The sequence below is a fragment of the Meriones unguiculatus genome, chromosome 1 (assembly GCF_030254825.1).
Source record: "Meriones unguiculatus strain TT.TT164.6M chromosome 1, Bangor_MerUng_6.1, whole genome shotgun sequence".
In the NCBI taxonomy this organism is placed as follows: domain Eukaryota; kingdom Metazoa; phylum Chordata; class Mammalia; order Rodentia; family Muridae; genus Meriones; species Meriones unguiculatus.
The window spans coordinates 55,812,755-55,835,642 of NC_083349.1; the positions used below are offsets into that span (position 1 = coordinate 55,812,755).

The 22,888-nt window shown below is 45.5% G+C and overlaps 1 protein-coding gene across 1 annotated transcript in view; it reads right to left on the minus strand.

Moving 5' to 3' along the window:
• The window catches only part of Tll2 (tolloid like 2), a 106,145-nt gene that overhangs the window by 35,815 nt on the left and 47,442 nt on the right, over positions 1-22,888 (minus strand). Inside the window, exons 4-7 of the mRNA XM_021633070.2 lie at positions 12,056-12,211; positions 9,648-9,765; positions 5,712-5,890; positions 4,046-4,151 (exon numbers count right to left, since the gene is read on the minus strand). Of these exons, the coding sequence (XP_021488745.1) occupies positions 4,046-4,151; positions 5,712-5,890; positions 9,648-9,765; positions 12,056-12,211 (559 nt within the window). The remainder of the gene's footprint in view (positions 1-4,045; positions 4,152-5,711; positions 5,891-9,647; positions 9,766-12,055; positions 12,212-22,888) is intronic.

Sequence of the window (22,888 nt, forward strand, 5' to 3'; positions counted from 1 at the left end):
ACTGTCTTGATAGCGATGTCCCTTGGAAATGCAAAGTTGCCATTTCTCTCATTAAAAGGCAGAGCATATTGCTAACTCACCCAATTGCTCTGACCAGTAGAATGTTGCACAAGTGATGTTACATAGGTTCTGAGAGCCTAGCCCTAAAGAGGCTTGCAGCTAGCCAGGCTGCTCTCTATCAGCCCTGACTCCTTAAGCAGAGAAGGGCCTGGCTAAATCTACAGAAGGGTGAGAGGTCACAGGAAGGAGGACCATGAGCTATGGCCAGCTAAGTACTGAGTACTGGATTTATGACTGGCCATCTGAGAGTTCCCAGCCCAATCAAGATGCTGAATGTGTGCTGTTGTGGCTGTGGGCAAACCCAGAGAAGAATGAGCTGGGCTGACCCACAGTATCAGAAACAAACAAACAAACAAACAAACAAACAAAAACCAGTAAGTTGTGATTTAAGACACTAGTTTGGTAGGGAAATTGCGCAGCAATAGGTATTATAGTGGTAGCAAAATTCTGCCACAGGGACACTGCTTCGCGCCTGCTGGCCATCCCACCCCGACGCTGTCCCCTTGCCAATCTCCTTCCTATGGATTCTAGGTACTTTGGATGAGTTGGGATTATCTAATGGGTTTGGCCCAAGGATTTCCTCTGGTCTGTGCCGATAAGCTAGTTCATGCTGACTTTGGAGCTAGTAAAGGTTTCCTCCTAAGGGGCAGAAGGGATTATGAGCTAGAGATCACAGGAGGGAAAATATATTTAGGGGAAAAAAAAGAGAGAAAGTTGGGCAAAACAGGATGAGCCTCTGCTTGGCCTCAGGCTGCAGAATTTAGTGCAGTGGGGGGGTAGGACCAGTGAGAGGAAGGTGGCTTTGTTCCTATTGCCCTGGATGTCCTACATAGGGGAGACTTAGAGTCTTTATTCTGGAGAGGAATGACCGCCACATTTGTGAGTATATGCAAAGACTTTTAGAGAGAATAGTGGACAGGACTTTCCTCACCCATTCCTCTGTGATGTAGCTCTCTAGGCCTCTTTGACCTCACACATTCATGTATAAGCTTAACAAAAATCTACTGGATACCTAGTATGTGTCAGGGAATCTACTGGATGAGACAGTGTCTGTGTCCAAGGATCTCAGTCTACTGTGGGAGGGAGGAATGAGAGAGATGGCTCAGCCACTAAAGGCTAGGCTGACAACCAAAAATTGTAAAGTGATCTGAAGAGTTACAGAAGTCACAGAAATAAGACCCATGGTATAAGCCTCTCAGTTGGGCCTATGTGACGTTGTGTCCTTGACAACTGATATTGTGTTTATAGGCCAGCCCATAGCCCCTGGTTGATGGGTGGCACTAGGTTATTCCCTGCGTGTTTTCCAAGCTGTGTCTCAGCCCAGTCCCCTACATTCATACCCACCTCTCTTACCCATGGTTAGGTTTTTATCCCACCCACTCCACTGGCTTCATAGGACTCCCTCCCTGTCTTAGTTTAGCTTCGACTATCAACTTGACATCGACTAGAGTCATCTGAGAGAACTTCCTAGATCAAATTGGTCAAGGGGTAGCCCTGCAGGAACCATGCTGACTGTTAATTGCTGTGGGTAGGCACAGTCCACTCTGGGCGGGACCATTCCCTGGGAAGGTGACCCTGGGTTGCTATAAGAAAGCTAATGAGGGGGCTGGAGAGTAGGGCTCAGCAGTTAAGAGAAGTGGCTGCTCTTGCAAGGGACCCAGGTTCCATTCCCAGGACCCACATGGCAGCTCACAACACTCTCTAACTCTAGCTTCAGGAGATCCAATCAGTGTGCTGCCTCTGAGGGCATCAGGCACAGATGTGATACACTTAGCCACATGCAGGCAAACCACACATACACATGAAGTAAAAGCATATAAACTGAGAGAGAGAGAGAGAAAGAGAGAGAGAGAGAGAGAGAGAGAGAGAGAGAGAGAGAGGCTGAGCACAGACCTGTTAGTGACTCAGAAAACAATGTTTCTCTGGGGCAGTGGTTCTCAACCTGAGGACCTTGACCCCTTTGGGGGTTGCAGATCAAATATCCTGCATACAAGACATTTATATTACAATTCATAGCAGTAGCAAAATTACGGTTATAAAGTAGCAACAAAATAATTTTAAGATTGTGGATCACCACAACATGAAGAGCTTTATTAAAGGGTCACAGCACTAAGAAGGTTGAGAGGTTGAGAACCATTGCTCTGCGGTTTTTGTTTCAAATTCCTGCCCTTACTTCCTTCAGTGATGCCCTATGACCTGGAAGTATAAGATGAAATAAGTCTTTTCCTCCTAAGTTGCTTTCGGTCAGGGTATTTTATTACAGAAACAAAGAGGAATCTAGAACACCTCTCAAGTCCAGAACAGACCCCTCAGTCCAGAAGAGGAAGCCCCTTGACCTCAGATTTTCTGTATGGCAATCGCAGAATCACCTGTCGACCTCTCACTCACCTATTCCTAGACTTAGAGATTGCTGCACCAAGGCTGGAGCTGGGTGGGACTCGAAGACTATCAGCTGCTCCGCCCATCTCCTATGGAGACCATCAGAGACTCTGACCTGAGTAACACTCTCTGGTGAGAGGGCTGGGAACCCCTGCTTGGGGGCAGCAGGCAGGTCAACTGAAGCAGGTATGTGGCCAGAGGAACAGCACCCCTGAGGAACTTGGCATTTACCAGTTTGGCAACCTCATGAGTAGGATACCTTACCCAAGAACCAAAGAGCACTCAGTAATCAGTTTTCTATCTAGAGCCAATACTCCCAAGCCAGGGGCTCCCTTAACCCTGACACACATGCAGACTCAGGAAACAACTTATTTTCCTCCTTGCCTGTTAGGAAGCACAAGCAGGATTTGCTGCCTGCACAGACAAGCCTCCACATCCTGCTGACACATATTCTGAGCACTGACTTTATTCCAGACTTCAACATGGCTCTCTGTTTTCCCACCTTACCCCTGAGTGTGCGTGTGCATGTGTGTGCGTGTGTGTGCGTGTGGTGTGGTGTGTGTGCGTGTGTGTGTGTGTGTGTGTGTGTGTGTGTGGTGTGTGTGTGTGTGTGTGTGTGCGTGTGTGTGTGGTGTGGTGTGTGTGTGTGTGTGTGTGCATGTGTGTGTGTGTGTGTGGTGTGGTGTGTGTGTGTGTGTGTGTGTGTGTGTGTGTGTGTGAGTTGGAAACCACCTCAGACCTTTCTGGAGGAAGGATTAGATAAACGAACAGACCAGTACAGGAGGGTGCTTAACAGCTGGGTTGGGGGATATTTGCAGTGTGTTCCTTTTAAGAGTTTCCTTTAAGACTGGGAAGACCTACCGGCAGGGACTAGTAGGCATGCACTTCCATGCACAGACTCTTACGTGGCCTAGACACAGGAGCAGTGTGGAGAACACTTTACATCTCCCTGCACGGCCCCATACCTGGGACAGACCCCAAGGGTGTTTGAGGGAAACAGTTAGTCCAGCCCTTCTCTAGTAAGTAGCACCCATTCCCTGGGACCTGAAAGCAGGGAACCTGTGTCTCTGTTCTCATGCTGATCTGTGTACCTGAGCTCTCTCAAGATGGCTGGAGTCCAGTTTTCTTTGTCTCTGAAAAGAGCCTGTGATTTACAGCCTTTCCATTTCTGACACAGCCTCTCTTCTAATAAACACAGCTTCTTCTAGGACAACGGCCAGCTCCTCCCGACTTGTTTGGGATGTTCATTAGTTAGAGATGTTAGAGATTCCTCCCCCACTGCTCCCTGACGCACACACCATGGGAATTCTCTAAGAAGCCTCTGAGTTATTCTCCCAGATGACCTTTCCATAATTCCTCTTTTCCAGTTTGCTCCTTGTGACATGAGGGAATGATGGAAGGCCAGCTTCCCAACAGGGCTCAGTCTTATTAGCAAGAACATGATTAGATTGTACCTTACTGCAGCCCAGAGGCCACTGTACTTCAAGGATGGTCGAGCCAGCCTTGGTGGGGGCATGCTGGCACCCACTCTCTCCACAGACCTCAGGACTCCTACCCAAACCTGAGGCACGTGCAATAGCGCAGAGGTCCCAGCAAAGGTTCCGACCTTGAGAAGGTGTTCCGGGCGTAGTGCATGATGCTGTCAAAGTCGTAGGTCTCTCCCAAAGAGCTCACCTCACCAGCTTCCATTTTTAAGAAATTATACTCCTGACCTGTGACACAACAGCCGTGTTAAGGACTGTGAAATAAGGCAGTACCCAAAGGGAAGCTGTGGGGAGAAGGAGGGCCCCAGGCAACTTCCTATAGCTCCTGTGGCCTAAGTAGCCGGACAACAGGACTTGTGGGGTTTCTTGTTGTTTGGAATAGATTCGAAAGTTGAAACACAGGCCCTATGTTCTGTCTGCCCCACCACCCAATACCCCTCCCCAAATGCCATTTGAAACCTTCAACTATGTTTGCAGATAGATTAGCACTCAATCAATTTGTTCAAAATATTTTGGCAAAAAAAGAAAAATCACCCAAAATTCTGTTCTTGCAACGTAAGAAAGAAAGAAAATATCCCCGGTGGTTCATCCTCTGAAGCAGGTTTAGAGCACTCTGGGAAGCCTGGTTGGATGTGCTTGCCTCACAAGCATGACAACTTGAGTTTGATTCCCAGAACCCGCGTAAAAAAGCTAGCTTGGTGGCACGTGCTTCTAATTCTAGCCGTGGGGACGGAGATGGGTGGATCCCTAGGGCTTAGTGGCCGGCTATTCTAGCTGCTTTGCCAAGCTCAAGGTAAATGGGGGGGAAAAAAAAAACTCGTCTCAAAAAATAATATGGAAAGGCCCTGACAGATGACACCCAAGGTTGTTCTGTGGTGTCCACACGCCACAAACATGTGAACACACATGTACACACACATACACAAAGCAGATTTAAGGTAGCCGTATAACTCAGCTAGCTACTTCCATGTTTAATGGAATTTTTTGGTTGTAGGTTTTTGTTTGAGTTTCTTTGTTCTGAGACAAGGTCTCATTAATTGACAGAGACAGATTTGAACTCGCGCACACTCCAACTTGTGATCCTCCTGCCTCAGCCTCCTAGTGTGTGGCTTATAACCCAGCACTACCTCACCAGACTCCAAGATGAACTTTTACACCAAATTATTTGACAGGAGGGAACGTGTACATGTTTGATCTGGGTACACCATCTGTGCTGGGGCAGAGGTGCTGTTTTTGTAAACATTTGTTTCCTTTTTTTTTTTATATGGACTTTATTTATTTATTTTAACTTTTATTAATTACACTTTATTCACTTTGTATCCCCCCCATAAACCTCCCTCCTCCCCTCCCAATCCCACCTTCCCTTCCCCTTCTTCACGCATGCCCCTCCCCAAGTCCACTGATAGCGGAGGTCCCCCCTCCTTCCTTCCTTCCTTACATTTGTTTCTTAATTGCATTGCAGTTTCAAAAGGCTACACTGCGTGGCAAAGGCGACTTACGGAAGACGCCAGGAGAACTCCTATTTTGGCTAATCAGCTCCAACTCTGCCATTTACAAACTGGGGTTGGATTTCATTGCCTTTACAACATGGAGAACTATGGTTTCTACTCTGTTATAAGCCAGAAGCTTCTCAGGAAGGCCACAGGTGGACGGTGGTAGAACTCACAATGAGTGCCTGCACTGCTAGCCATGACCCTGGGCAGCTCCCAGCAGGCCCTCCTCTCACTGTCCCAAAGCCCGCAGACATCCAACCTTGCTGGCTTCTAGGCTCCACCCAAGATCCCTTACCTGGCTGGATATTTTCTCTGAGGATGGTGACATGCTGGTCTCGGTCAGGTCGAGTGTGTTCATGCCAGAATCCAACTACATGGCCCAGCTCATGAGCCACAATGCCAAACTTGTCACAGTTTTTCCCAATGGATATGGCCTGTGGGCCTCCTCCTCGGCGTCCCACGTAGGAGCAACAGCTGTGTGATAAAAAAACAAAACAAAACAAAAAAGATTAGCAGGTCTGAGGATATCAAAAGAAAGAGGCAAGCCCTGTTTCCATTTCACCTTGCCACCCATGGCGTAAGAGTGCATTTATAAAAAGGCATTTCAGTGGTGGAAGATTTTCATTCTCTAGCTCCCCCCTCAAGAAGGCACAATTCATCCAAAATGCATCTGTCTTTTGGTGGTCACAGATCCCATTTCGAACCCAAAGGTGAGAATGGCCTTCTTTACCCAGAATGAAGTGTGCCTACACCCATGTCTCTTCTAAGCTTTGTGTCTAGGGGGGCTTCTTTGAGGACAAGAAGTAGGTGGCTGAGTCCTGGAAAGGGCATCCTGGATGTCACTGTCAACAGCCTTCGTGAGGTTCTTTACGGGGCATAATTATTTTTTTTCAAGACATGTTTATTGATTATTCCCCATAAACAGGTAAACACTGGTTTTATGAGACATTTATTATTGTTTTGTTGAAGAGTGGCACGTGGTGTGTGTGTGTGCATGTGTTATGACAGAACATTACTGCGAGGGTATGCACACCCTTGAATGTACGTGGATTTGTTGGAGAATGAACTGGGTGCCGAAAACACAATCTTAGAGCCTCAGGCCTCCAGGGCAAGCACCCCTAACCACTGAGGTATTCCTCCAGCCTTTTAGGATTATTGCTCAACTATGTAGCCAAGGGTAGCCTAGAACTCATTTTGTAGCTCAGGCTATCCTTAAAACTCTTGATAGGCCAGCTTCAACCTCTGGAGCGCTGGGGTGATAGGTGTATGCCAGCCACTGTACCAGGCACCAGCATCAGAATACTTTAATAAAGGTATAAAACAGAGATCAAAGGTGCTGGAGAAGAGGGAAACAGCAGCAGAACCGTGAAGAGTTGTTTGTGTAAGAAATGTGGATAGCTCCAAGGTGAAGATGTAGTATCGGCACAGACCAATGGCTTGTTTTCATTTGTTTGAGACAACCCCTCACCATACGGTCCTGGCTGCCCTGGAACTTATATAGACCAGGCTGGCCTCCCCTGACTCTGCCAGTCTTCACAGCGTTGATTTCACTCTTCTGTCCAGGCATACTGGCATTTCCACTGTTAAATAATTGTGGAAGATGGGGGAGAGGGAGGAAAGAGAACCGCAAAAACACGTATTGTGGAAATGTCCCAATGGCATCCAACATGTTATATGCCAATTTGAAAAAAAATTATTGGGGCCTGGTATGGTGGTGCTCACCCTTTAATGAGACCTTCTGAAAGCAGAGTCAGGGGAGGCCAGCCTGGTCTACGTAAGTCCCAGGCCATCCAGGACTACATGGTGAGAGCCTGTCTCAAGCAAACAAAAACAAGTCATTCGTCTGTGCCCGTACGGCATATTCACCTTGGACTTGCTCACATTTCTTACCCGCGGCGTTGCAAGCATTCATGACTCTGCTGCTGCTTCTAATTTTGTGTGTTTCTGCACTGTTGCTTTTTCTCGACTCAAGTACTTATCCGCTGTCTTTATTTGGTCAAGGAATTCACTCTTGGGTTTATTAGCTCTATAATGTTTTACCTTGTGTGCTTATGTGTGTTTTCGTTAGGCTTATTCTTTTGTGATGGTGGTTCTCTCTCTCTCTCTCTCTCTCTCTCTCTCTCTCTCTCTCACACACACACACACACACATCAAGAGACCACCAGCTTCTATGAATTAACAATGTTATTGTCATTCTTAATTAGCAATGTGGATCTCTAGCTTTATGTGGTATCTCTAGCTTTATCTCTTTCCCTTCAAATTTTAGAGATTTCATTGCTAGAAGTGACGCTCTCTTAATCTTGATTACCTGATAAATAAGGACTATAGAACAAGTGGAGTTTTAACAAAAGAGCAATGTTTATTCTATTTTTATTTCCACGCTATGCCATTGCTTTGTAGTATGAGAGTTTTCTAATGTTGTTTCTAACTTTTACAACCTACTGAGATGTTCTTCTTAAAATCTATCATTTATTTCTGTTACTAAAGGAGGTCAGAGAGCAGCCTAGGATGCTGGTCCTCACTTTCTGCTTGTTTGAGACAGGGCCTCCTATTGTTCACTGCAGAATTACCTGGTCAGTGAGCGTCTGAGGGGTCATCAGTCTCTGCCGCCCATCTCCCCATAGGAACACTGCAATTACAGAAATACCTGCTCTGTCTGGCTTATGTGGGCTGGGGTGGGGGTTGTCTGAGCTCAGGTCCTCATACTGGTGCAGGAAGCATTTTGCTCACGAAGCTGGCCCCCCAGTATTTAATGGATAGGCAGGTCTCTCAGCCCTCCGTGTGCATTTAAAGACATGTTATCAGGGTATAAACTTACAGACATGCAGAACCAACTCTATTAATTGTATCTTTCAAATCTTCTCTAACTCTCTAATTTTTTGTCAACTTGATGCTGACCTATTCAGTCTTACAGAAATAAAGTAAGTGTCCCAGTTCTGGTTTTCTTGCATTTCCCTTTTGGATTCACTAGGCTTGTCGTACAGTTCCTAGTGCTATACTATTTGGTGAGTACGTATGGCAGCCTTATCTTCTCCGTAGCTTGTTCTGTTTCTCACTATTAAGGTCCTATTTGTACTCATCTTCTGACTTTACAAATGAAAAGAAAGTGAGGGTGCAGCTCAGTAGTAGAACACTTGTCTAATATACACAAGACCCTGGGTTTGATGCCCAGCTCTGCAAAATTAATTATCTAGCTAATTTAAAACTTTAAACCAAACAGTGAAAGTCTTATTTGTAGATGAACTGGTTATCTGGGCTTCTTTCTTTCCTTGCATTTGCTGCCAACTTCTTTACCTTTCCTTTAAAATTTGATCGTTTTCTTTAGTAATCATCCATGTGAAGAGTATATAGGTGGGATTTAAAAAAAAAAATTCAACGTAGGAAACTTTTCCTTTTGGTAAGATAGCATATCACTTACATTTATTAGCATGGCAGATGCCCAGTGTGTGTGTATGTGTATGTGTGTGTGTGTGTGTCTGTGTCTGTGTGTGTCTGTGTGTACTTGTGCATATGTGTGCCTATATGCTGTACTTACCCTTTCATGCACGTGAGGAGACCAGAGGTTAACATCAATGGCTTCCCTCTATTGCTCTCCACTTTGTTTTTGAGGCAGGGTCTTTCACAGAACCCGGAGCTCACCATTTTCGCAAGCCTGGCTGGACAGTGTTCTGGAGATTGGCCTGTCTCTGGGTCCCAGCTCAGGAGTTATAGGCACATCTGCCACACCTGGCTGTTACACAGGTACTGGGGATCTGAACTAATGTCCTCATGCTTGCATGGCGAGCTAGCCTAACAGGTTTCTTTCATAATAACCCAATCATCTAATTGTCCATCATGTTTTCTGAGGGAAGCCGGGAAGCCTGTGGAGCCTCTAAAATGGCAGAAGTTGATCCACTTGAACACCCACTTGTGGGCACAGAAAGCCTGCCACTCCATCAGCTATCAGTTCTTCAGTGTGGTCACAGACCTAAGCCTTTCTCCACGCTAATCGTCAGCCATTCTGTCCTGGTGACAGAACCCACCCATGGGGAGTTGGTCTTCCTGGAGCCATCCTGTGAAGTCACCTGCTTTGCAATTTCACTGAGGACGAAGAGCTCCCAGCAAACCCCGCCCTCTCATAAACCACCACTCACTGGAAATGCACAGTGTGACAGAAAATCCCGGACCCATGTGTCTGTCTATCATACGAGTCACCTCATGCTATGCCGAGGCAGTCTTTCTCCCTACTTACCCACAGGTCCTATAACTGAAAACAATGAAGCTTTCCTCATCTGTCCTCTCTATGAAGGTCACGCAGGTGTGCTTCTCCCAGTGCCTCATGGCCTGTTTGAAAATGGCCCTCTGGCTGCCTGAAACAACAGGGCAATGCTGGTCACTTCATTCCTCATCATACCTTCACACACGAAGGCACAGTCTTAAGACAAAGTTTGCTCTGATTTTTAAATATCTTGTTGATAATGCTGTGTTTTGTTTTGTTTTGTTTCACTTAAGGCTTAAGAGAGATTTGAAGTATCATCATCATCATCATCACACACACACAAAACTGTAACTAGGGGAGGCGATGGATGTGTTCATTAATTGGGTTGTAGAGATCATTATACAATTACACATTATACAGTGTTTTCTGCAGTCCTCAATCTTGATTTCATCTAAGAACTTTGAAAACATGTGAATTTTACACTTTTTTGCACCTTTCTTCAGAGTTTCTTGTTTGGAAAGTTATTGGCTAATAAAGCCCCAAGTTGACAGTCATGTAAAGTCAGTAAGAATTTTACAATATTTATCAAGAGAGAAGGATAAGAAATATTTTAACTTGGCTAGAAGCAATGAGAAGAAACAAGTAATTGAGAAGTACAAAGGGGGATGGAGCAGGGACCTGAGTTTAGAGTGATGCAAAATAAATAAATAAATAAAATGAAGGAAACCTCCACCATATTCCATAATTACAAAATGGGAATAGTGTTATAGTGTCTCTCGAGAATATGCACTAAGATTAACTTAGCTGTCCACTTACTTACTCAAGATATCATTTGATATCTTGGCATACTTAAGGTTCACATTATTTGTGAAAACTTAACAAAATAGCAATTCTCCTAACTATATAACAACATATAGCCCTGAACAAAATACTCTAATAGTAAAAGCTAGCTCACGTTGATGAAGGTAATAAAAATCATTGGTCAGAAGAACACAGAGCACGTTAGACCAGAAAGAGCACAGCGCATCTGTGTACCAAAAAGCAGTGGCAGCTACTCTCGGGATGCATTTTAGTCTCTGGGTGTCACGCAGCCTGAATGACAGGGAGAAGACTTTGGCATTTTCTTCTGGCAGCCCCTGGTTAAGCACTTGGAATCTGGAGTAATGTCACCAAGCAGAGCAGAAGGATAGCCTGGGAAGGTCCCCACTGTTCCCAGGCTCTGAGCATCCATTCTCAGGTCTCCCAATCTGCTGCTAACTTGTTCATTCGTGGTTCTCAGTGGCTGTGGCATTGGGCTACCTGCCTCTATCAGCCGCCTCTTACAGAAGCCATAGTACCCCAGAGGTGGAAAACGCTAATAAAGACACGGAGAGGCTGGGATGCTCACTCGGCGGGGCTCTTGTTCAGGCGTCCAGCCAGTGAGGTACTGCTATGGGCAGATATGGAGAGCCTCCCCTCTGTAGCAGGCACTGTGGTAGGTGCTGGACGTGTAGGAATAAAAAGGAGGGGTTACCTCGGCTCCCACAGAGCTTAGGCAAAGATAAGCAAATCCAAACACAAGTGAAGAAACTTTGGATCATGGTGAGTGTTGTTAAGGTTACAGGGGAAGCTGGGGCATGGCACGGCTGTTGGGGGTGGCGAGGAAATGGGGACATTGGCTGTGACTATATCACTAGATCAGAAGGCAGCCTGGCAGAAATCTGGGGGGTGTCCCTGGGGAGAGAAGGGCAGTTCAAGTGTCCTGTGGAGCGGGAGATTCGAAGAACCTGGAACAGGAAGGTGGCTAGTGAGGCTCGGGGTACGGAGAAAAGAGGAGAAGGAGGCAGGGCTCTGCAGGGAGGGCAGGAGGGCAGGGACAGCAGTCCCAGCCTCAGTCTAGGTGATTTACACAGTCCAACGATAATACCATGAATCTTCGAGCACAGTTCTTAAGCTCCTGTCTTTGCTAACTCATTTAATTCTATCACCAGCCCTCTTTATAGAATAGGAAACTGCAGGCAGAGGTGTTAAATGGTTTGTCAAGGATGGGGCCGGGATACAGATGAGGTAGTCATGCCACATCCTGTGATACTTACGTGTGGCCTCTGGTTACCATGGAGCACTGCTCCGAGCAAAGGGACCACGGGGTCCACGCTGCTCATCCAGGCAGAGGTGGGAAGCCACCATGGACAGCTCCACTCTTGTCTTCCTCTTGCTCACTGCTTAGGCCCTGACAGCCATTTAAGGCTGACCTGCTGAGTCCCCACTCTCTCCACCAAGCCTTCAGAACAGCCCCAGCAGAAGCCTGGTGTCAGGCTACACAGGCACAAGGGCACCTTAGCTGGTGGGACTGCTGTGGTCCTAGCAACCACTCATTCCCACCGAGTCCCTTCTAGAAGGAATCTCTGGAGCCTGAGAACCCAAACACCAGCTCCAAAGCCGTCACATCTAGGGCTACTGACCAGTAAAGTTCCCTCCAATGACATAAGGAATGACCCCTCCAGGCCATATCCGCTCTGTCCTTGAGGTTGTGGCTCTTCTGACCCGAGCAGAGAAGGTCTTTGCTGTGGTGTGTGAGGTCCCAGGGCCGGGCAGAAATGTGGTGTTGTCCTTGTCATCTGCAAGACAGTCAGAGGGTCAGTTCCTTTGCCCACAGGGTCTTCTAAGTTATGCCAAAGCTTAGGATTGTATTGATGGTGGACTGGTGCAAGGGGAGGGGACAGCTGGGTTCAAAGGGAACATTTCACCCACAAAGGTTTTTGAGACTCTGAGAGGTAGTGCTAAATAGCTGGGTTTTAGGTGAGTTGGCTAAGATCGACAGCTTCAGGGAACAAACACCTCTTCTACCCTCTTTGGCCACTACACTCACAGGCACCCCACCCACCCACTCCACCTCCACACACGTACATAATTCATTTTTTAATGTTAAATGAAAAGGTTCTGAGTCCAAAAAAGACCCTCAAAAATAGTAGGGATAAGCAGAGAAGAATGTTCGGATTGGATTCCCTGGCTGAATCACGCTCTGGACCTCCACAAGGCCACCCAGCATGCTTGCTTACAGCTCCTCCTTACTCTTACTTGGAGAGCTCCTCTGCAGTTTTTACACTCTCCACCTCCTAAAAACCAGCTACTGAAAATTCACTTTTTTACTTTCCTTGATTTCATTTACTTAGTTACTTCCTTCACTCTTCATTTTTTTTGTTTCTTTTTTTTTAATATAAAAAAATGAGATATAACCCACAACCATGGCATTGACTTTCATAGCGTACGATTCCGTGGGCGTTGGTATACATACCAAGTGTGCAGCCATCACCACTGTCCACTTGTATGAGTTTGTCATCACCGCAAAAGGAAACCCCGCCCCTGCTGACAGTCACTTCCGGTTACTTGCTACCCCGTGATCTGCTGGGTTTCCGTGCCTGTTCTGGTCACTCGGTGTGACGGAGCTCAGACCACAGCAGCCTCTGCTCCTTTCGCTTGGCTTGCTTTCCAGGTTCATCCACACGTTTAGCGTGAATGAGCTCTTCCCCTATTCTGTGGCTAAGCAGGATTCCACCACAGCGGCAGACCACATTCGGCTTACAAATTCCTTGGTGAGACATCTGAGTCACCTCCGCTTTGGGAGTTATTAGAAATCGTACCACTACAAACGCTCACGTAGATGTTTGCTTCCGTGAGCATAGGTTTTCCACTCTGCTGAGCATGCGCGCTGGGTGTGCGCTCTGGATCAAGCGGCTCTGTTTAATCTTTTTAGGGATGACAAGGCTGTTTGCCAGAGCAACTGCACCATCTAATGTCCTCGCCAGCAAAGAAACAACCTCACACACACCAAGGATGACTTGTTTTGAGTTTCAAGGCCTGTTTAACATTTGACCGTATGGGTATGTCAGTATATCAGCAAGCTAAAAATAGAAGAATCTTTCATATTATTAAGTTTTCTTCTCTTATGTTTTGTTTGTTTATTCTGTGGGTGTGCGTGAATGTATGTGTGTGGGGACAAAGGCCATGGCATGTGGGTGAAGGTCAGAGGACAACCTACTAGAGTTGAATAAGATTCGGAAGTGAAATCCAGATTTTCTGGATGCCTCACCCACTGAGCCATCTCTACTCATATTTTCGAAGTTTATTTTTATTTATGTCTATAGGAGAGAGATTGAGGAAAGAGAATTCTTGCCACGTGTACGTGTGGGTGCCAACGGAGACCAGAGAGGACACTGGGTTTCCTGAAGAACATTTACAAGCAGCTTTGAGTCACCAGACACGGGTGCTAGGAAAGGAAACTGGAGGGTCCTCTGTGAGAGCGAGGAAGCACTCAACACTGACATCTCTCCATCCCAGAGCCATTCCTGTTTCACAGATGATTGCTGCATGGGAGTGTGATCTTCTCAATACCAAGCGTCTAGCTCCTTTTCCTGTCATTAACATGCCCGAGCTCATGTCCTCCTCTCACTTACATTTTCCTTTTTGTCTTACTTTCAGTCTTTTTCTTGCTTTTAGTTAGATTAAGAAAACTTGCACAGGGCATCGCGGTGCATGCCTGTGATCCCAGCACTCAGGGAGGTAGAGGCAGGGGGATCTCTGTGAGTTCAGAGGCACAAAGAGAACACAAAGAGAGTTCAGTCTACATAGAGAAACCCTGTCTTGAAGAACTATTTTTTAAAAAGAAAGAAAGAAAACTTTCTATACTTACTTTTTATTTCCCTTAACTCTCTTTTCTGTTCATGAACCTTGGTTTTTGGTTTTAATAGTCATGCACAACTGAATGGAAAATAAAGAGTTAGTGGACTAGAAGATCCGTCTGAAGAAACCAGAGTCTCAGGTTTCATTCTGAGAAATGAGACTCTTAAAACAGCTCCAGACTAGTTTTCGTGTTGCTGGTCAAGCGCTTTAAAATTCCCAGTAGCCTCTATTAGCACTGTTTTGTATGTTTGCAAGGCAGGTGCCTTCCAGTTCACCCACTTCCTATTCATCGGCACCTATGCCTTCACTGGCCTGGAATCACTTTCTTCAATGACTTTGATTGTTCTTTCATGAGGATAATAAAATTTCTCAGTCTTTATCTATAAATACTTTTATCCCCCCTCCTTAAGAAAAAGTTTACCTGGGACATTTTAGAATTCTAAGTTGACAGTATTTTTTTTTTTGCCTAAGTGTAATTCACTGTGAGTTCGTTTGGTCCCCACTCCAGTTTCTCTGACTTTCTAAAATTCCTATTGATTGCCAATTAGACATGATCGTTCTATACCTTTGTGTGTGTGTGTGTGTGTGTGTGTGTGTGTTCACATTTTGTGTCTTTCTCTGAGTGATTAAACTTACATGACTTCCTGGCATCTATTTTCTACTTCACTTAGTCTCTCTTCAGCTGTGTTCAGCACACCACTTATCTTCACTTCAGTGGATGTAGCAACCTACTAAAGACCTAGTCAGAAAATCTTCAAACATTTCTTCTCAACAATATCTTTCTGTTACCCTCTGTTTTACATTCCTCCTTTGGCTTGTTCCTCAGTTTAGTCATACTTATTAAAATTCCTTCTGATTGCCATATTCTTGGAGTGATTTCTCCACTTTGTTGTCTTCTGACTTTTCCTTCATTGATTAACTTCCTGTGTTTCTAACATTTCAGGGATGTTTCTAGACATTTTTTTAATTTAAAATTTTCTGGGAATTTAATACATGACTACTCTATTTACATGGTCTCTGCTCCTCCCTGTTTCCCTCCAACTCCTCCCATGTTTTCTGGAATATCTCTCAAATTCTTGACTGCTTTTCCTAGAATTACTGTTGGTTTATACATACACATTAAAAACCCTACTGAACCATTTAGTGTTGGCCATATGTAACAGATTTGGGGCCTTCCTACAAGGGTGCTATACATTGTGGATCCTGGCTGTAAACTTGCTTTGTATTTTTTTCAGGACTCTTGAATTCTATGGGTCTCAGCTGAACTTTTCACATCAGTCTCTGAATTGTGGGGTTCCCATACAGGAAGCCTGAAGATGCAGAAGAAGTTTCTGCTCCCGTCTGAGCCTGGGACAGACAACAAGGTTACACCCTAAGATCTGAGCCCTCTGAGGACCTCTTTTTTTGTTGTTGTTGTTTTTTTTTTTTTTTTTTTTGTGGGAGCTCATTTGCCACTGACTGCCTTACATGGCATGAAGACATGAGCCCGTACTGGTATTCCATTGATGTTAATACGGCGGCTCTGACCCCTAAGTCCTAGCCCAGTTTCACTGTGAGCCTCTTCACCTCCTAAGCCTTCTGGAGAAACCCCTGCTACTTCCCATCAGCCCACTCGCCTGCCTTCCCTTTGAACGTGATGCTGTGCTTCACCCATGGTGGACAGAGGAGCGCACCCACAGACTTCAGTATGACTTCCTAGAAGCTCCCTGGCCCTATTTCTGCACCTAGAAAGTCACTATAGAATACATTTTAAGCCTGAAACTGTTTTACTGCTCAAATTTCTAGAACAGAAGTTGTACACTTGCAGTCTTGGGATGGGCCCAACCCACAGATGTGTTTTATTTGGCCTGGACACTTTTGGCACATAATGTTTTTCTTTTTCTTTTCCTTTTCTTTTCTTTTTTTTTTTTAATATCACTTTGGAAGCCAACTCTTAAAAAATTCAGAAATTTCACATAACAATTTTTTTTTTTTTTTTTAAAGACAGGGCCTTCCTCTATATACCATCCTCTATATACCTTGAACTTGGGGAAATTCGCCTGCCTCTGCCTCCTGCGAGGCGGGATTACAGGCATGTGTCACTATACCTGGAACCTAGTTTGTTTTTGTTTGCTTTAGAATGGAAAGACCTGGATGTGGAACCGTGGACCCATCTACTGCCTGGCTGAACCCCACTGGTGTGGGGAGCACCTCATCCCCCTATCAGGCTCAGGTCCATTGTTCTCTCACACATTACCCAGCCTGTTTACACTGCCCCTAAGCTTACTGTATTTTGCTATCCAGACACAGAATTAACTGTTTCAAGATTTCAAATGGTCTAGCTGACTGGAAGACCCATGAGGGCAAGAACTGTGGCTGGCTTCTTTGTTGTTCTGTTCTTGATGCCTGCACAGTGCCTCCAGGGTGGCAGCATTCAATATTTTTGTATTTTGAATGAATGAATTAACAAATAGACAAGCCATTCTAAAAATAAACAACCCAATAGTCCAAACAGTTCTGTGGCGGAAACCTCTCCAAAAGGTTGGCAGCAGCGAAGCCCTTAATGTTCACATCCTGAGACTCATCCTGTCTTAAGTAATCAGAGGCAGAGATGTAGCAAGTGGAAGTCTGTTATTCATATCCCATATGGTTTTCAACAAGTCTCTTAATTTTCCTCTGCTGCCAATTCTCCTTTGGAGAATGGCAAAAATACTTCTCCATTCGAGGGACAAGCACCAAGACATCCCATGTTGTCTGGACAAGCTGTGCTATGTGGACACGTGATCGAGCATTGAACGGGCCGGTTTCATGTGGCCAAGTCAGCATGGGAAAATCTTAAGTGCACCTGGAAACAGACCGGGGTGTAATTTCCAGAGATGGCTTATTGAATGACAGCTTCCCCTTCGGTCCAGTGAGAAATTTAATTTGCCGAGGCCTCAACACAGGAAGCATTTGCCGATTAAAAATATGTCTAAACAGATGTTCTGCTTAGCCTGGATCTTAATGCAACTGTCATTATTGGATTTTCTTGGATTACTACTATCTGGAACCAGAGTCCAAATAGGAGGATGTAATTATTTACTATGGCCAAGAGCTCTGCATTTCAAGAGGAGCTCAGGGGTATCTGAAAGGATTTAACACACTGGGGTTGGAATGGGGGGGGATACAGGCCATTTAAATTCCCCTCCGAAAGAGTGAAGCGGCCATTACTATTCAGTATTTCATTTCCAGCTGAAGGTACAGCCATGACATAAACAGAAACACGACTGATCCAACTTCTCAAGGAAAGAGCTGCGATTTTCACATTAGACAAGTGGCCACTCATACAACAGAAGTAAACTCTCCCCCCAACGGAGAATGGCCAGAATCACATTTTGATGCCCATTCTCCAAAGACTCAAAAGCAGTTCCTTGCTGAAAAGGGAGCTGTAAATCATCCTATGCAGTAGCTCTCAACCCTTGGTGCACCCTAAAAATACTGAGAAAGCTGTTAAAAACTACAGCTATCTATCCTTGCCCGGAAACTGTGACCCAACAGGCCTGGAGTCCAGGCACCTGCAGTTCTGAAAGCTCCTGTTGAAGCCAAAGCTCAGTGGAGTTTGGGAACCACTGATAAAGCTCAAAGACAGAGATTAAGAGTTTTAGGAGCAGTGAACTTAAGATAAATGCTCATGATAATTGCTGCCATTTACTCCCCATGAGGTTTCTGCACAAACTTCCCCTCTGAGCCTGACTACTTCCTGAAGCACGCCTGTGGGACAAACATGGGACCAAGCCGAGACTGCCAATCACTGGTGGTTAGGAAGAGCTGTTCAAGGAATTTGCAGTCAGAACAAGTTGAAATGGGAGCCTGAAGTTAGTCAGGCTCTGTGGTTATAGCTGGACACACAGACAATGACACTCAGGGATTCAGATAGGGATTGCCATTTTGTGACAATCCGAGGGAGGAACGAGATCCCAGAGGTGAAGTAAAGGTAGGTTGTTCAAGCCTGTCCCTTCATTCTTCCCATTCCATCCCTCTAAGACACTGCTGGATACCCGCCTGGGGGGCGGGGAGGGCACATCTTATTTTTATTTGCACTGAAGATTATGAAATGACAACCTTGCAGCCTGCAGTCTTCCACAAATCCAGAATGATCCTTGGTTTTGGGTGCAAACAGCTCCCACTCTTCATTTCAGAACAAGGGCTTTGCAGCTTGGTCCCTAAAGGGAAAAGGACCGCGTTCTTTCACGAATCTGGTTCTAGATATCGGACTCTACTCAGCTAACCAAGTGTGCCCCTGCAGCAGTTACATCCCCCTCACTGAGAGTATGCTGAGCTCGCAGCTCCCCGGAAGGGGTGCACTGAGCAAGGCCTTATGGGAATGTTGAGTGCGCAGTCTAGAAATCCCCACTTTCAGGACTGAAGGGAGCCACATAGTATCAGGAAACCAACCTCTGCTAAAACTAACCCAGAATTCCTTTCCAAATTCCCTTTCTGTTCAGGCAGTCTCATTCTGGGCTTGTAGAAAGAGGGAAGGCTGCAATTAAAGAGAAATTTAAGGTTGGCATTTCATATCTTCAGTTCAAATAAAAACAAGATGTGCCCCCCCCCCAGGCAGGCATCCAATTCAAGAGTGTCCTAGAGGCATGGAATGGGAAGAAATAAAGGGACAGGCTTGAACAACCTGCCTTTACCTTTGTGGTCTTGCTCCTTCCCTGGATTAAAGACCTGCTTGTCTATTCTGTAGAGTGGAGAGCTGGACCTAGCCTCGACATTCATTGACCTCTTTGGACAAGTCAGGGTCATTCAAGGGGCAGCACTGTGGACCTAGCAGGCTTCAGAGGTGAGTGGAAAGGAAAGGGAAAGTGTTATCTTCATCCTGCTTTAAAAAAAAACAAAAAACAAAACAAAGAAACAAAAAAACTACTCAACATCTGCTCAGTGCTGATCCTGTATGCCGCCCAACTAGAGGCAGAATTTTAATGGGCTGCAGGAGGCTTATTCCTTCCTGTCCTCTGTGCAGCTGTGGAACAGCTGTGGGATCTCAGTCCAGGGGTAGATGATGCATTCTCCGTGCTGGTAAGTCATTCCTAGAGGGGAAGGAGGGGTAGAAAGAAGTGGAGGGGAGCTGGCCTGGGTGGACTGCACCTGCGACCCCAGAACTCAGGGAGGCCGAGGCGGGAAGATCTTGAGGTCGAGGCCAATCTAGACTACACACTGAGAACCTGTCTCCAAAACAGAATAAAATCTGGAAAGCTGAGCTAACACAGTTAAGCACATTTAATGTTTGCACTTCGTATGACTATTTCTAATTCTGTCCAAGCTTCAAATGAAGAGTTAGATAAAGTCAACATCATGGCTACCAAAAGGCTGAGCTGGGATTCAAACCCAAGTGTTTCTGACTCTGATCACTTAATTGATTGGGTGATTTTTATGCCCCCCAAACTAGTAAATACAAACACCCTGATACTATCTATTGCCGAGAACACATAAGAAGTAATGATAGCCCCACATGGACCAGCAAGTGCCCTGGTCTCTGTGAACCCATACCAATGTTAACACTCGGCGGAATCCACTCCCCTCTCCTTGAACTTGGACATTTGGCTTGAGTTAAATGTGGCAGAAGTAGTATTACTATGGTTCTGGTCCAGGCCCCAAATGGACAGTTCTCCCATGCTTTCCCCCTTCTGAAAAGCCAGCCACCTTGCTGTAGACTTGGACCATGGGAGGAGAGAGAGTAACTAAGCTGCTCTGATCCATCTAGCCCAAGCTAGCTGCCAGAATGCAGTCAAGTGAGTGATCCCAGCTGACATCAGGGGAAGAGCCACTGCACTGAGCCCAGTCACTCCACAGAATCAAGAAATGTCATTGTATGAAGTTAAGTTCAAGGATAGGTTTTATGTGACAGTAAATCACATAAATATGGAAGAGAAAATTCAACACGGCACGTGTGCCATTTCGGTGTTATGACAAACCCTCTCCAGCTGCTTCCCCACACTCTGTGATCCATCTTTTCCACCATGTGCTTGTCTGCAACCAAATAAAGTGTCCCTGGGTTTTCCTGAAGCCTGAGACATGAAAGCCACCATATACTGGCATCATTGAACATGGATTAATCAAAAAGGTACTGACCTGAAAGTGTCATCCTTACAGGCTAGTTTTCCTGGTGCTGTGAAGTGCCAGGCATGTTACCAGGGGAGAAAAGCAATCCATAGTCTTCCTCAGCCAGATAAGAACCTTGTTAGCTACAACAATTACCATCAAGACATGCCCACTAACACAACAGCAGCATGAGTGTTATGGGAGTAACCGGCCACTTTTTGCTTGGATCTAAGGCCAGCTCCACGAGTAGGAACCCATACCTGGCACTGTGATTGGGACCAAGAACCCGTGGTTAGAAAACACAACCTAAGGAAGAATCTGCTAACATTGTTCTGCTTAAAGGCCATAGTATTAAGATAACTCCTAATGAGTTATTGCTTTATTCATAGATTAGCCTGCCTCTCAAGCTGAATCAGGGAAACTTCTTGCAGCAGATGGCAGTTAACACAGAAACTCAGCTGGTCAGTGTGCTGAGCCTAAAAGACTTCTGAGTGCTCAGGCCTCAATGGGATGTCTATAGCACATTCCCTCTACCCTCAAGCCCCACCACAAAGTTCAGGGGTCATTGCAGAAGAGAGAACAGAACGGTTTGAAGAACCTGGCAGATGGATGACTGTAAGGAAACTGTTTTCTAGATACAACAGAGCAGAAGCATGTGTGAACTCACAGTGATTGTGACAGCACGAATAAGACTTGCATGAGCTCAGGCAAGACAAAATCCCACTGTGGGGTGGGGCACAGGGTCCCACTCATAGCCAAGAAGTTATTTGCATTTAATAGCTGCTGCGAGGGAGTCAGTTTTCTTTAAGGGTGTAACGATGACCTAGGGCAAGCCCTACACCCAAGAGTAACTGGTCAATACACTGCACTCAATAGGTTTGAGAGAGAAAAAGAAAGAGAGGGAGGGAGGGAGGGAGGGAGGGAAAGAGAGAGAGAGAGAGAGAGAGAGAGAGAGAGAGAGAGAGAGAGAGGAGATTCTAAGGGGAACTGTCTGTTCATGACCCCAGCCACAACATGTCTAGCTGAAAACAAATGCAGGCTCTCCAAGCAGCATGGTGGGGCAGGGGCAGGGGAGGGTGAAGAGTCTGCTTCTCTGTAAAAGAAGGAAACTTGAAGAAGGGGATCAGCAGCCCAATAGAAAACTAGAAAATAAGGGAAGGATACGAAGAGGTGGATACCAACGTGCACAGCCAGATCACCAGCAAACACTGGAAAAGATGCTCACAGCCGCCAGCAGCCAGAGAGAAACACAAACTAAGTCATCATAAGTTATTGCTTATTGGTTAAAAATACCTGGTACTAGTAAGGCTCTGGGGAAAGGGATAACCCTAGAAGTTACTATGGAAACATGGATTGTTATTCCTGTAGACACTCAATATTGCAACATCTATTAAAAACATGCTCAGTAGGGCTGGAGAGATGGTTCAGCAGTTAAGAATACTGCTATTGCAATGGACGTGTATTTGGTTGCTACCACCCAGGTCATACCAGGCCACTTACGATCATCCACAGTTCTGGTCTACATAGCCCTTTACCCCTACGCCAGATCTGCTGTCTTGCCTCATGGACCCTCTCCTTCTCTGAGACATGTAGTCCCCCAAGTCTTTCTTGTCGTCTCTCTTCTTAGCTCCAGAGGATCCAACACTCTCTTTTGCTCTCCCAGGGCACCTACCCATAGTTACACACCCACACAGAGACACACAGAAATACACACAGTTTGAAAAAATTCTTTAAAATCATGGCATATGTTCAAGGATGTTTGTTGCAAGCATGATTCACAGAAAAAGCCAGAAGTGGAGTGAAAGCTAACAATAAGGGAGCAGTTCGAGAAACACTAAGAAGACTTTGCAACTACTCATAGGAATAAATTAATCACAACTACATTGGATGAGTATCCCACAAACCGGTGACAAAGCAGGATGCATTAAAATGTGCATGAAAAGCAAGCCTCAAGCCTATGTTTTACAAAATAATGGCAAAACTTATGCATGCGGATGCGCATGTTCGTATGTACATATCCTCGTGGGTTCATATGCCAAGATAAATGAATGCAGAAAAACGTGTAGGGAAGTGAAGAAATAGCATTATCGGGGAAGAAGAGAAAGGTGATTGCAGGGGTTTGGGGGAGGTAGCCAAAATAAGGGAAAAAGGGCAATGCTAAAGAATAGTACATGGTGATAGCAGGCCATTTGTATGTTTTTGTGAATGCATATGAGGTCTTAAATATTTACATATGTATAATGAAATGATATTAAACCAAAATCACAAATTGTAACAAATACTGATTTCTATTTCATCCCTACGGAGGCATTCTTAAAACACAGGATTCTAGCATTTAAAAATTACTCCTTTGCTCTCCAGTCAGCTCCAGCTCTTCCCTAAACAGGAAACGCTTCTTCAAGATTAGGATATATCCAGACACCACCAGAAGCTCTTAGGACTGCTGGTCCTTGAACCTCTGAACCTTCACAGGTAGAGAGGCCAAGCAGTCATTTGTCTCCTTCATCCCTCCCTGGGCAGCAAAGGACTCTAGTCTACAATGGTCAATCACC